The sequence below is a fragment of the Leucoraja erinacea genome, chromosome 16 (assembly GCF_028641065.1).
Source record: "Leucoraja erinacea ecotype New England chromosome 16, Leri_hhj_1, whole genome shotgun sequence".
Taxonomy (NCBI): domain Eukaryota; kingdom Metazoa; phylum Chordata; class Chondrichthyes; order Rajiformes; family Rajidae; genus Leucoraja; species Leucoraja erinaceus.
Window position 1 is genome coordinate 2710296 of NC_073392.1, and position 15276 is coordinate 2725571.

The following is a 15276-nucleotide window of genomic DNA, read 5'->3' on the forward strand; positions in this document are numbered from 1 at the left end:
TGCCATTCCCTTTCTTCACTGCCTGCTGTACCTGCATGCTTACTTTCATAGACTGATGCACAAGGACCCCCAGATCCCGTTGTACTTCCCCTTTTCCCAACTTGACGCCATTTAGATAGTAATCTGCCTTCCTGTTTTTGCTACCAAAGTGGATAACCTCACATTTATCCGCATTAAACTTCATCTGCCATGCATCTGCCCACTCCCACAACCTGTCCAAGTCACCCTGCATTCTCATAACAAGTCTGTAAAACTATTATCTGCGCTTCATATTCTGCGCCCTGGTGGTTTTTTTGGAACTATCTGTTGTACCCACGCATGGCTTGATTGTACCCATGTATATATAGTATGTTCTGAACTAATTGGAGAGCGTGCAAACAGAAGTATTTCACTGTATCTCAGTTTGCATGATAGAAACATAGAAACATAGAAAATAGGTGCAGGAGTAGGCCATTCGGCCCTTCGAGCCTGCACCACCATTCAATATGATCATGGCTGATCATCCAACTCAGTATCCTGTACCTGCCTTCTCTCCATACCCCCTGATCCCTTTAGCCACAAGGGCCACATCTAACTCCCTCTCAAATATAGCCAATGAACTGTGGCCTCAACTGCCTTCTGTGGCAGAGAATTCCAGAGATTCACCACTCTCTGTGAGAAAAATGTTTTCCTCATCTCGGTCCTAAAAGATTTCCCCCTTATCCTTAAACTGTGTGACCCCTTGTTCTGGATGATCTGGATGATCCTAAATTAATATCAATAACAACATCCAGAAGCTGTTTTTCTAAATTATTCCTGACCCTACCGCAGAGGAGTTCCAAGGTATATATAATGTGGAAACAGGCCCTTCAGCCCAACTTGCCCGCACCGGCCAACATGTCCCAGCTACACTAGTCCCACCTCAACCAATCAACATTTATTGTCATCTTGCAAAGCAACAGCTGTACAGTGCGAAATGAGAAGAGGTTTCCCAGGGAAAACCGGAGCATCGCACATGAAACTTAAAACATTGCACACATAATAACACTAAAAACAGTCCAGTCCCTGATGAAACAGTATAAATAGTTAAAGGCAGGTAAACCTGCCCGCGTTTGGTCCATATCCCTCCAAACCTGTCCTATCCATATACCTGTCTAACTGTTTCTTAAACATTGGGATAGTCCCAGCCTCAACTACCTCCTCCGGCAGCTCGTTCCATACACCCACCGCCCTTTGTGTGAAAAAGTTACTCCTCACATTCTATTAAATCCCTTCCCCTGCACCTTAAACGTATGTCGTCTGGTCCTCGACTCCCCTACTCTGGGCAAGAGACTGTGTTTGGTCCACAATGTCTTGCTGTGCTTAACTGTGCAACAGAGAATATTTACAGGTAGTCAGAAATGCTGGAGAAACTCAGCGGGTGCAGCAGCATCTATGGAGCGAAGGAAATAGGCAACGTTTCGGGCCGAATCCCTTGGGAAATAGGCAACGATTCAGAAATGCTGGAGAAACTCAGCGGGTGCAGCAGCATCTATGGAGCAAGGAAATAGGCAACGTTTCGGGGCGAAACCCCTTGGGTTTAGGCCCGAAACGTTGCCTATTTCCCAAGGGATTCGGCCCGAAACGTTGCCTATTTCCCAAGGGTTTCGGCCCGAAACGTTGCCTATTTCCCAAGGGATTCGGCCCGAAACGTTGCCTCTTTCCTTCGCTCCATAGATGCTGCTGCACCCGCTGAGTTTCTCCAGCATTTCTGACTAGCTGTAAATATTCTCTGTTGCACAGCAAGACACCCGCTGAGTTTCTCCAGCACTTTTGTCTACCTTCGATTTTCCAGCATCTGCAGTTCCTTCTTGAACAGAGAATATTTACACATTGTTTGTGAATTAGAAACACTTTGGTCTTTATTAATTTGACCTGATTTTCACATTTGATTCCTTGTGGAATGCGCCAAATGTAACCTTTTTTTATCTATGAAAGGCGAGACATACAAAGGAATCCTCATCCGTGTTAAGTAGAAATATCATCTATCTTATAGTTAATATAGTTTCGAAAAAACAATAGTAAAGTATTTTTGAATGAATGCTAAGTTGAGATGGGGGTTGGGCACGCACGTGGCTTTAACGGAGCGCATTTGGAAGGAGTTGAGTTTGGTTTTGCCGTCCTTTGAGAGAGAGAGAGAGAGGTCCATGCCGCTAGTCGTCCAGCTGGCAGAGCAGAGCCACTCCTCGCTTGATCCACTGTTCGACGGGCTTGTCGGTGGGCAGCATCATGGCGATGACAAAGTTGGTGGAGTGGCCCGTGGTGGACAGCGTCCCCTTGCGCTCGCTCGTCTTGTAGACCGGGCAGACGTAGTCCGACGAAGTCCTGAAGTTGACTCGTTTATCTTCAAGGGAAAAGAAGAGTTTCATTTCAATGTGGAAGGAACAAAAACTGCGGATGCCGTCTTACACCGAAGATAGACACAACAAGCTGGAGTAACTCAGCGGGACTGGCAGCATCTCTCGAGAGCGTGTTCTTCAGACTGAAGAAGGGTCTTGACCCAAAACGTCACCCATTCCTTCTCTGATGTTTCGAGTTGAGACCAAATATATTTCACTAATTTGTTCTATATCTCTCTTTACCCTAGTCTGACGAAGGGCCTCGACCCGATATGTGGCCCATTCCTTCTCTCCAGAGATGCTGCCTGACCCGCTGAGTTACTCCAGCACTCTGTGAAACGCCACCTATCCATGTTCTCCACAGATGCTGCCTGACCCGCTGAGTTACTCCAGCACTCTGTGAAACGCCACCTATCCATGTTCTCCACAGATGCTGCCTGACCCGCTGAGTTACTCCAGCACTCTGTGAAACGTCACCTATCCATGTTCTCCACAGATGCTGCCTGACCCACTCAGTTATGGTGCAGCAGCATCTATGGAGCGAAGGAAATACGCAACGTTTCGGGACGAAATCCTTCTGGAAATAGGCAACGTTTCGGGCCGAAACCCTTCTGGGTTTCGGCCCGAAACGTTGCCTAATTACTTAGCTCCATAGATGCTGCCTGACCCACTGAGTTACTCCAGCACTCTGTGAAACGTCACCTATCCATATTCTCCACACAAGCTGCCTGACCCGCTGAGTTAAAAACTAGTTTTAAAAACTAAAACTCTAAAAATGTTAACGTTTTACATGAATTGATTTTCTAAATGTTTAGTTATTAGTTTATCAAATTAGATGTTGATTGGTCACAAAACTAAAACAGAAGTGGGTGGGGGTGGTTATGCATATTGAGCGGTGCTGAACTACTATCTACCACATTGGTGACCCTCAGACTATCCTTGATCGGACTTTGCTGGCTTTACCTTGCACTAAACGTTATTCCTATATCATGTATCTGTACATGGTAAATGGCTCGATTGTAATCACGTATTGTCTTTCTGCTGACTGGTTAAGGCCCTGTCCCACTTGCACGACTTTTTCGGCAACTGCCGGCACCTGTCATAGGTCGCCAACATTTTCAACATGTTGAAAATTCAGCGGCAACCAAAAAGACGCTACAACTCTTTGGAGACCTCTCACAACCTCTCAGGACCACGGGTGCCGGCAGTGGCCTGTAAAGGTTGCGTAAGTGGGTCAGGCCCTTTAGGTCGCAACAAGAGCTTTTCGCTGTAAACATAGAAACATAGAAATTAGGTGCAGGAGTAGAGGCCATTCGGCCCTTCGAGCCTGCACCGCCATTCAATATGATCATGGCTGATCATCCAACTCAGTATCCCGTACCTGCCTTCTCCCCATACCCTCTGATCCCCTTAGCCACAAGGGCCACATCTAACTCCCTCTTAAATATAGCCAATGAACTGGCCTCGACTACCCTCTGCGGCAGAGAGTTCCAGAGATTCACCCACTCTCTGTGTGAAAAAAGTTCTTCTCATCTCGGTTTTAAAGGGTTTCCCCCTTATCCTTAAGCTGTGACCCCTTGTCCTGGACTTCCCCAACATCAGGAACAATCTTCCTGCATCTAGCCTGTCCAACCCCTTAAGAATTTTGTAAGTTTCTATAAGATCCCCTCTCAATCTACTAAATTTTAGAGAGTATAAACCAAGTCTATCCAGTCTTTCTTCATAAGACAGTCCTGACATCCCAGGAATCAGTCTGGTGAACCTTCTCTGCGCTCCCTCTATGGCAATAATGTCCTTCCTCAGATTTGGAGACCAAAACTGTACGCAATACTCCAGGTGTGGTCTCACCAAGACCCTGTACCTTGGTACACGCGACAATAAACTGAACTGATGGAAAACAATTGTTGCACAATGCAGCTTAATTTTGAATAGATCTGCTTTTTGTCCACAAGCCAGCTGCGCAAGGAATCATCGTCTGGCAGGGATCAGACATGCATCATTATTTACTCACTTGGTTGAATCCAGATGACAGGCATTGCATCAAAAAGGAGCTTTGGAAGCTGTTCAGCTATTAAGCCACTGAAAGGAGAGGGAATATAATATGTCACATTTGTTTTTAGTTCCATTTAGTTTAGAGATACAGCGCGCAAACAGGCCCTTCTGCACCGACCACACTAACACTATCTTACACACACTAGCGTCAATTTACACTTGAGCCAAGCTAATTACCCTTCAAACCTGCACGTCTTTGGAGTGCGGGAGGAAACCGAAGATCCCGGAGAAAACCCACGCAGGTCACGGGGAGAACGTGCAAACTCTGTACAGACAGCGCCCGTAGTCGGGATCGAACCCGGGTCTCTGGCGCTGTGGGGCAGCAACTCTACCGCTGCGCCACCTGATTTCAGAAGATTACAGAAGGCTGATAAAATAACTCGTCAGTTCTAGGAGCAGAATTAGGCCATTCGGCCCATCAAGTCTACTCCGCCGTTCGATCTATCACTCCCTCCTAACCCCATTCTCCAGCCTTCTCCCCGTAACCCCTGACACCCGCATTAATCATGAACCTGCCAAACTGCATCTTTAAAACTGCCCACCATTGTCTCCGTTGAATGGGAATAGTGCGCTGATTGATATTACTCACCTGCTTCTGTCCCATCGGGCTCCATCCAGGAACAGTCCATGGACATAGGCTCCGTCTTGAGGAGATCTCATCATCATATCTCGGGGCAGGACCTAAAACAGAACACGTTGACAATCTCAGCTTTCAAGTAGGAAATGCAGAGCTAAAACTTCACATATGCAGTAACTTTAGACCTTAGAGATACAGCACGGAAACAGGCCCTTCTGCCCATCGTCTCCGTGCTAACCAGCAATCCCTGTACACCAGCACAATCCTACACAGTAGGGACGATTTACAATGTTACCCACTAACCTGTCGGGACTTCTCTTAACGCTCCGATGTTAATAACCAGGGCGCACAGCTGTTGGAGCCGCTGTCTCAGTGCCAGAGACCGGCGTTCCATCCTGACTGTGTGGAGTTGGCATGATCTCCCCGTGACCACGTGGGTTTCCTCCGGGTGCTCCGGTTTTCCTCCCACATCCCAAAGACGTGCGGGTTTGTTGGCTAATTGGCCCCTCTGTAAATTGCCCCCCTAGTGTGTGGGGAGTGGATGAGACTGTGGGATAGCATAGAACTGGTGTGGGAACGGGTGATGGATGGTCGGCGTGGACTCGGTGGGCTGAAGGGCCTGTTTCCAATGCCGAAAGGTGAGATGCTCCCGATGTTGGGGGAGTCCAGAACCAGGGGCCACAGTTTAAGAATAAGGGGTAAGCCATTTAGAACGGAGACGAGGAAACACTTTTTCCACACAGAGAGTTGCGAGTCTGTGGAATTCTCTGCCTCAGAGGGCGGTGGAGGCCGGGTCTCTGGACACTTTCAAGAGAGAGCTAGATAGGGCTCTTAAAGATAGTGGAGTCAGGGGATATGGGGAGAAGGCAGGAACGGGCTACTGATTGGGGACGATCAGCCATGATCAATAGACAATAGACAATAGACAATAGGTGCAGGAGTAAGCCATTTGGCCAGCACCACCATTCAATGTGGGGATGATCATGGCTGATCATTCCCAATCAGTATCCCGTTGATCACATTGAATGGCGGTGCTGTCTCGAAGGGCCGAAGGGCCTACTCCTGCACCTATTGTCTATCTTTCAAATTCTAAAGCACAAGGTGCGATGTGTTTATGGATGAAGGGGTGAAATTTACACTGGAGATTGGCAGATACAACGAAGCACTTTACCTCGTACTCGAATCCCAACAGGTCGATAGGGATGGTGTACTTCCTGGCATAGTTCTGCATGACTCCCGTCAGGAACGCCTGGGTGAAGAAGAATCCAGACAGCCAGAAGACATTGGGCTTCGAGTCATCAAACCATTTCTGTCAAGTGGGGAACAAGACAATGAGGATTAAACCTTCATGAGAACGAGAGTCAGGAGTGTTTCATTGTGAGGCAGGAACTGCAGATGCTGCTTGCAACCAAAGAGAAACACAAAGTGCTGGAGTAACTCAGCGGGACGGGCGGCATCTCTGGAGAGAAGGAATGGGTGACGTTTCGGGTCGAGACCCTTCTTCAGACTCTTTCTTTAGTCTTTTCTTTGGCAGACTTATTTTTCTGAAGAAAGGTCTTGACCCGAAACGCCACCCATTCCTTCTCTCCAGAGACGCTGCCTGTCAATAGACAATAGACAATAGGATCAGGAGTAGACCATTCGGCCCTTCGAGCCAGCACCGCCATTCAATGTGATCATGGCTAATCATCCCCAATCAGTGCCCCGTTCCTGCCTTCTCCCCACACCTTCTGAACCTTCCGAATGTTGTAGTCGGCAGGGCAGTACTCTGCATACCGCCAACTTGGACAATTTTACATTTACACCAAGCCAATTAACCTACAAACCTGCACGTCTTTGGAGTGTGGGAGGAAACTGAAGATCTTGGAGAAAACCCACACAGGTCACGGGGAGAACGTGCAAACTCCATACAGACAGCGCCCGTAGTCGGGATCGAACCCAGGTCTCTGGTGCTGCATTTTGCTGCAAGGCAGCGACTCTACCGCTGTGCCACCGTGTGCCCGCCCGATCCCCTGACTCCACTATCTTTAAGAGCCCTGTCTAGCTCCCTATTGAAAGTTTCCCCCTGTTACTCCAGCATTGAGTGTCTACCTTGAGTATAATTGTCTTAATTGCCGACCACGTGACATTACTCATTTCTGCACGACATTAATACAAGGGTTAGTTTAACATGGACATTGGTGGCGGTTTTGTGGTGTGAGGGATTATATTCATGTTGGTTCTCCCAGCTCTTTCATCCATCAGTGACAATGGGTTTTGCATTTCAACTTCATCAATTAAATTAAAGATCAGAGTCAAAGGGCCACAGGACACAGAAACAGGCCCTTTGGCCCAACTTCATAAGGTCAGGAGCAGAATATAGGCCATTTGGCCCATCAAGTCTACTCCGCCATTCAATCATGGCTGATCTATCTCTCCCTCCTAACCCCATTCTCCTGCCTTCTCCCTGTAACCCCTGACACCCGTATTAATCAAGCAGGTGTCAGCTTGGCCAACATCCCCCTTAACCTTTCCTTTCCGACTACCTGTCCAAAGGTATTTTAAAAGCGCTCTCAGCTGCCACCACCTCAGGCAGTTTGTTCCATATACAATCTGAGTGAAAAAGTTGCCCCTAAAGACTGAGCTGGTATGGGAGTGAGTTTCACCTATTTCTGGGCGGCTAAAGCCCTTTCAGGTTAGTGGCACAATGAACAGCGGATGCTGGAATCTTGCTTAGAACATGAGATGCTACAGTAACTCAGAGGGTCTGGCAGCTCAGAGGGTCTGGCAGCATCTCTGGAGGCTGTGGATAGGGACCATTTTCAGAAATAGAGGCTACACTGCAAAGGTGAAGTCATATTGAGGAGCCAAGATTATGTGTAGGAATGAACTGCAGATGCTGGTTTAAACTGAAGATAGACACACAAAGCTGGAGTAACTCAGCGGGACCGGCTGCATCTCTGGAGGGAAGGGATGGGTGACGTTTCGGGTGGGGACCCTTCTTCAGCCAAGATCACGTGCCTGTTTCAGCTGATCAAGGGGCTTTAAGGATCAAGCAAGGCACAAACCTATATAACAGGGCGGCACGGTGGCGCAGCGGTAGAGTTGCTGCCTCACAGCGCCAGAGACCCGGGTTCGATCCTGACTACGGGTGCTGCCTGTACGGAGTTTGCACGTTTTCTCCCCGTGACCTGCGTGGGTTTTCTCCGGGTGCTCCGGATTCCTCCCACACTCCAAAGGCGTAAAAGCAAACTAAACAAAACTAAACTATGACGTGCAGGTTTGCAGGTTAATTGGCTTCTGTAAATTGTAAATTGTTCCTAGTGTGTAGGATAGTGTTAGTGTGCGGGTCTGCGCAGACTCGGTGGGCCAAAGGGCCTGTTTCCGCGCTGTATCTGTAAAGTCAACTTTTGTCATTCAACGACGACTGATTGTTGTGAATATTTTGGTGTCCAGCTGTCGACAATCACAACTTCACAAGTTATAGAAGTAGAATGAGGCCATTCGGCCCGTCGAGTCTACTCCACCATTCAATCATGGCTGATCTCTGCCTCCTAACCCCATTCTCCTGCCTTCTCCCCATAACCCTTGACACCCGCTCTAATCAAGAATTTGTCTATCTCTGCCTGAAAAATATCCACTGACTTGGCCTCTACAGCCCTCTGTGGCAATGAGTTCCACAGATTCACCACCCTCTGACTAAAGAAGCTCCTCCTCACCTCCTTTCTAAAAGAACGCCCTTTAATTCTGAGGCTGTGACCTCTGGTCCTAGACTCTCCCACCTGTGGAAACATCCTCTCCACACATCCAATTGAGGCTGTAGTTACCTGCAGGAACTCGAGGCGGGCCAGGAAGTCGGTGATGTAGCTGCCGAGCGGTTTGAGGCTGGGGTAGGAGTGTTTGGCCCACCTCTCGGGAAGTTTCCCCACCAGCAGGCTCCCCGCCAGGGCCTCCAGCCCCGAGTCCATCACCACCAGCCCCTTGATGGCCTTCTGCAGGTTCTGCAGGGTGAAGGTGCAGGTACGGATCAGGCTGAAAAACAAAGAGGAGAACTGTAGGGAAATGAATCACCATTCTTGTACCGTGTGTGGTAGATTTACCAGGTGTTGACCATTGGTCTGTCTAAAAGTAACGTCCAGTAAACCCTCCTTATAATGGGCCATAGGAGGAGAGGGGGGAGGGGGTGTTAGAAGGAACTGCAGATGCTGGTTTAAACCGAAGATAGACCCAAAACGCTGGAGTAACTCAGCGGGGCAGGCAGCATCTCTGGAGAGAAGGAATGGGTGACGTTTCGGGTCATAGAAACATGGAAAATAGGTGCAGGAGTAGAGGCCATTCGGCCCTTCGAACCTGCACCGCCATTCAATGTGATCATGGCTGATCATCCAACTCAGTATCCCGTACCTGCCTTCTCTCCATACCCCCTGATCCCCTTAGCCACAAGGGCCACATCTAACTCCCTCTTAAATATAGCCAATGCACTGTGGCCTCAACACCCTCTGTGGCATAGAATTCCAGAGATTCCCGAGGGTCGAGACCCTTCTTCCATCTGATCATTATTCCTAGTCCTGATTTACACTTACACGCTGGCTAATTTAAATGAATTTTAATTTTATAATTAAAAAAAAAATTATGACGCGGATAGATCTACATCTCCAGATTTGAAAAATTCTCTTTTAAGGGGCCTTCTCTTCTACTTTCCACTTTCCACTTTCTCTCTTCCTTTTTTATTTTTTATATACACACTTCACGTTTTTCTACTCTTTACCATCTATTTTTCCACTTTTTCCTCTTTCTATTGTTTTCTTTTTCTTGTCCTGCTTACTTCCTTCTCAAAACATAAAACTAGAGGTTGTACATAGAATGGGTTACGGTATTACATAGTTGCCACCTAAAATTAGGTTCCACTGTACTGTTTTGTGCTGTATTAACTTCTAATAAAATAAACAAAACAAAAAAAAACAAGTAAATGAGAAGTGTAGTTACGTGTTGAATCTCTCCATCTCCTGCACCAACACGGTGTTCATGCTCTCTTCATATTTCACCGGATATTTCAGCAGCGCATTGTCAATATCAAAATCCTTCGGCAACTGTAGACAAATAAACTTGTGTTACAAAACTACCAGAACCAGGCAAATGATATCGAAGGCAGACTCGCTGACTGAAATGTCAAGTCATTTGAACATGGCATGCAAGGGCGGCCCCGGTGGCGCAGCGGTAGAGTCGCTGCCTCTCAGCGCCAGAGTCCCGGGTTCGATCCTGACCACGGGTGCTGTCTGCGCGGAGTTTGTACGTTCTCCCCGTGACCTGCGCGGGTTTTCTCCAGCTGAGGGGCACAATCTCGGGGTAAATAGCTGGGAATGTGGGGCGGGTGAAAGTGGGGTTAGCGCGGACGGAGAGTTGAGGAGCAGTGTGAGTATGATGGGCTGAAGGGCCTGTTTCCATGCGCTATGTTTCTATGACAAGGGCGGCGCAGCGTTAGAGTGGCTGCTTCACAGCGCCAGAGACCCGGGGTTCCATCCTGACCACGTGTGCTGCCTGTACGGAGTTTGCACGTTCTCCGGCTTCCTCCCACATTCCAATGACGTGCAGGTTTTTGGTTAATTGGCTTTGGTAAAAATTGTAAATTGTCCCTAGCGTGTGTAGGATAATGATAGTGTACAGGGTGATCGCTGGGCAGCGCGGTTGGTGGGGCAAAGGTCCTGTCTGCGCTGCATCTCCAAAATCTAAGGTCTAAAGACTCTATGGGCATGCTCTTTGTCATAGTCACATTGATGGGGAACTTGCATAACAAAGTGTGTTCTTGCCCCATCTACCTTGGTCACTATGCCCCATCTACCTTGGTCACTATGCCCCATCTACCTTGGTCAGGATGTCCCATCTACCTTGGTCACTATGTCCCATCTACCTTGGTCACTATGTCCCATCTACCTTGGTCACTATGTCCCATCTACCTTGGTCACTATGTCCCATCTACCTTGGTCACTATGTCCCATCTACCTTGGTCACTATGTCCCATCTACCTTGGTCACTATGCCCCATCTACCTTGGTCACTATGTCCCATCTACCTTGGTCACTATGTCCCATCTACCTTGGTCACTATGTCCCATCTACCTTGGTCACTATGTCCCATCTACCTTGGTCACTATGTCCCATCTACCTTGGTCACTATGCCCCATCTACCTTGGTCACTATGTCCCATCTACCTTGGTCACCATGTCCCATCTACCTTGGTCAATATGCCCCATCTACCTTGGTCAATATGCCCCATCTACCTTGGTCACTATGTCCCATCTACCTTGGTCACTATGTCCCATCTACCTTGGTCACTATGTCCCATCTACCTTGGTCACTATGTCCCATCTACCTTGGTCACCATGTCCCATCTACCTTGGTCACTATGTCCCATCTACCTTGGTCACTATGTCCCATCTACCTTGGTCACTATGTCCCATCTACCTTGGTCACTATGCCCCATCTACCTTGGTCAGGATGTCCGAGGCGATGTTCTCCAGCATGTGATCACTGGACCCTGAGGTACCACCCTGGCCACTCCCTCCCTGGGTCAGCAGCAGCGAATCAAACAGTATCTTGGTTTGGTGCAGATCTTTTGAAATGTCTACATTTTCATGCATTCCAAATACTTCCGGGTGCTGCGTAGAAGGCAGTTTCTGTGGAGACAACAACAGGCTTGAAACAAGGGACAGAGATCCAGTTTTAAGGAACTGGTTTGCAAAAAAAAATAAAACACAAAAAACCCACAAAGTGCTGGAGTAATTAAGTAGGTTTGTGTGTTGATTATGGGCTGGCCGACAATTGTCCCAATATTTAACAGCTGGCAAAGAGAATGTCATGACCCGAATCGTCACCTACCCATTCCCTACACAGATGCTGCCTGACCCGCTGAGTTACTCCAGCACTCTGCATGATTCCAGCATCTGCAGTTCCTTCTTTAACAAATCTCAAGATGGAGTATTAGTTAGAAACTTTGAAAATAAGTGCAGGAGGAGGCCATTCGGCCCTTCGAGCCAGCACCACCATTGAATATGATCATGGCTGATCATCCAAAATCCTGCTTTCTCCCCATATCCCTTGATTCCGTTAGCCCCAAGAGCTAAATCTAACTCTATCTTGAAAACATCCAGTGAACTAGCCTCCACTGCCTTTTGTGGCAGAGAATTCCACAGATTCACAACTCTCTGGGTGAAAACGTTTTTCCTCATCTCAGTCCTAAATGGCCGACCCCTTATTCTTTAACTGTGACCCCTGGTTCGGGACTCCCCCAACATCGGGAACATGTTTCCTGCCTCTTAGTTATTCTGGTCTAAACTGGTTAAGTTTGAAATTGATTGCATCTCTCCGATACGGACAACTACATTTAACTTGCTTTTGAAAAAATATCCTAATGTATAAACTTCAATGATTTTACATGTTCATAAGGCCATTCAGCCCATCAAGTCTACTCTGCCATTCAATCATGGCTGATCAGGATGGAACACGGGTCTCTGGGGCTGTTAGGCAGCAACTCTATCACTGTACCATCTGATTTCATAGAAACATAGAAAATAGGTGCAGGAGGAGGTCATTCGGCCCTTCGAGCCAGCTGGATGTTTTCAAGAGAGAGTTAGATTTAGCTCTTAGAGCTAACGGAATCAAGGGATATGGGGAGAAGGCAGGATTTTGGATGATCAGCCTTGGTCATTCATTGTGATCATGGCTGATCGTCCCCTATCAATAACCCGTGCCTGCCTTCTCCCCATATCCCTTGACTCCACTAGCCCCTAGAGCTCTATCTAACTCTCCATTAAATCCATCCAGTGACTTGGCCTCCACTGCCCTCTGTGGCAGGGAATTCCATAAATTCACAACTCTCTGGGTGAAAAAGTGTTTTCTCACTTCAGTCTTAAATGATCTCCCCTTTATTCTGTAATTTCAGAAGATTACAGAATGCTGATAAAATATCTCAGAAGTTCATAGGTTCTAGGAGCAGAATTGAGGCCATTCGGCCCATCAAGTCTACTCTGCTATTCAATCATGGCTGATCTATTTCGCTTCGATCGTCCCGACAACGGATGGTTGGACTGCCCCGGCCGCGGGAGAAGATAATATGTTAGTGCCTTCTGTCACCGTGCGTGTGGTGGATGTTTATGTTCATTTTTATGTAGTTGAGTGTCTTGTTGCTTTTGTGGTATGACTGTGGCAAATCAAATTCCTTGTATGTTATTACATACTGGGCTAATACATTCTATGGATCTTGTTGTTTGTATCTCTCCCCCTCAACCCCATTCTCCTGCCTTCTCCCCGTAACCCCTGACATCCGTACTAATCAAGAATCTATCTGTCCATCTATCGACCTCACCCATGGCGGTAAGGTCGAGGGGGAGGTCTCTGACAAAGAGCCAATCCAACCAAGACCTCAACGGTGGAACAGGCGGAGGACGATGGCTGACCTTAGTGGAGCTAACGTCACAACGGCTGGGAAGGCGGATGAAGGCTGCGGCAGAAAAGGGTCTCCGGTCATCTTGGGCTCCATGCCACTGGATCCTGACCCAGATCTGTCAAGGACCGTGGGGTGGCTGTCTGTGCACCAGTCTCCCCACGTTAAACAAAGTCACGGGGCACAGGCGTCCTTGATCAGCCATGACTGAAGGGGGCCTAAGGACATCTATCTCTGCCTTAAATATATCCACTGACTCAGCCTCCACAGCCATCTGTGGCAAAAATAATCCCACAGATTCACCACCCTCTGACTAAAGACATGGCTTTACATGGTTTATTCTCACACCAAAATGAATTTCAAAATATAATATTGATATTGAATGTGAAAACAGAATGGGTTTAAGTTAGCTGCGCTGAAATGGAAACAATATAAATATGATTTTTATAGTTTCAACATATTAATAACATAGAAAATAGGTGCAGGAGGAGGCCATTCGGCCCTTCGAGCCAGCACCGTCATTCATTGTGATCATGGCTGATCGTCCTCAATCAATAACCCATGCCTGCCTTCTCCCTTGACTCCACTAGCCCCTAGAGCTCTATCTAACTCTCTCTTAAATCCATCCAGTGACTTGGCCTCCACTGCCCTCTGTGGCAGGGAATTCCACAAATTCACAATTCTCTGGGTGAAAAAGTTTTTTCTCACCTCAGTCTTAAATGGCCCCCCCTTTATTCTAAGACTGTGTGTGGCCCCTGGTTCTGGACTCGCCCCAACATTGGGAACATTTTTCCTGCATCTAGCTTGTCCAGTCCTTTTTTATAGAATAGGTTGAGTGAGAAGCAATACACTTGTAAATACCTTAATGAAGTCAATGTAGTCATTGTAGGTGCCTCGAGGGGGAGATGTGTAGTTCCCACTGGGGGAGAAGATATATCTGGGATTCTCGATCATTTCAATGTTGTAGAAATCGGCCAGAATTGTCATCAGCAGCCGCCGGTCCCAGTCATCAGTCACACGGCCCCCGTAGTTACATTCCCCAGTTAGGTACGTGATGGCCTCGAATGGAACACTGTCGTACTCATTGATGAAGAGCTGGGAATCACAAGGACAGGAATTCACATCCCAGACACCACGTCATTCTGATGGTCACAACACGTCAGAGTAACTCAATACCATAGCACGCCTCAGCGGGACAGGCAGCGTCTCTGGAGAGACGGAATTGGGGACGCTTCGGATCGAGACCCTGCTTCAGGCTGAGAGTCAGGGAGGGGAGAGGGAGGCTAGAGATACGGCAGGGTAAGGTGTGAAAACGACCGATCAAAGCAGATGTTGATAAGGAGATGTAGAGCGTTTTATCCATATCCATATCTCTAGTTTCCCTCTCCCCTGACTGAAGAGGGGTCTCGACCCGAAACATCACCCATTGCTTCTGTGCAGAGATGCTGCCTGTCCCGCTGAGTTACTCCAGCACTCTGTGAAACGTCACCTATCCATGTTCTCCACAGATGCTGCCTGACCCGCTGAGTTACTCCAGCACTCTGTGAAACGTCACCTATCCATGTTCTCCACAGATGCTGCCTGACCCGCTGAGTTACTACAGCACTCTGTGAAACGTCACCTATCCATGTTCTCCACAGATGCTGCCTGACCTGCTGAGTTATGGTGCAGCAGCATCTATGGAGCTAAGGAAATAGGCAACGTTTCGGGCCGAAATCCTTCTGGAAATAGGCAACGTTTCGGGCCGAAACCCTTATGGGTTTCGGCCCGAAACGTTGCCTATTTCCTTAGCTCCATAGATGCTGCCTGACCCTACTGAGTTACTCCAGCACTCTGTGAAACATCACCTATCCATGTTCTCCACAGATGCTGC

At 47.9% G+C, this 15276-nt stretch overlaps 1 protein-coding gene across 1 annotated transcript in view; it reads right to left on the reverse strand.

The window, feature by feature from the left end:
• Positions 1-1794: 1794 nt before the first annotated feature.
• Positions 1795-15276, reverse strand: part of dnah12 (dynein, axonemal, heavy chain 12) — a 136509-nt gene continuing 123027 nt past the window's right edge. Inside the window, exons 67-74 of the mRNA XM_055647536.1 lie at positions 14265-14498; positions 11449-11637; positions 9952-10055; positions 8793-8997; positions 6158-6295; positions 4999-5090; positions 4369-4436; positions 1795-2362 (exon numbers count right to left, since the gene is read on the reverse strand). Of these exons, the coding sequence (XP_055503511.1) occupies positions 2172-2362; positions 4369-4436; positions 4999-5090; positions 6158-6295; positions 8793-8997; positions 9952-10055; positions 11449-11637; positions 14265-14498 (1221 nt within the window). The 3' untranslated portion in view covers positions 1795-2171. The remainder of the gene's footprint in view (positions 2363-4368; positions 4437-4998; positions 5091-6157; positions 6296-8792; positions 8998-9951; positions 10056-11448; positions 11638-14264; positions 14499-15276) is intronic.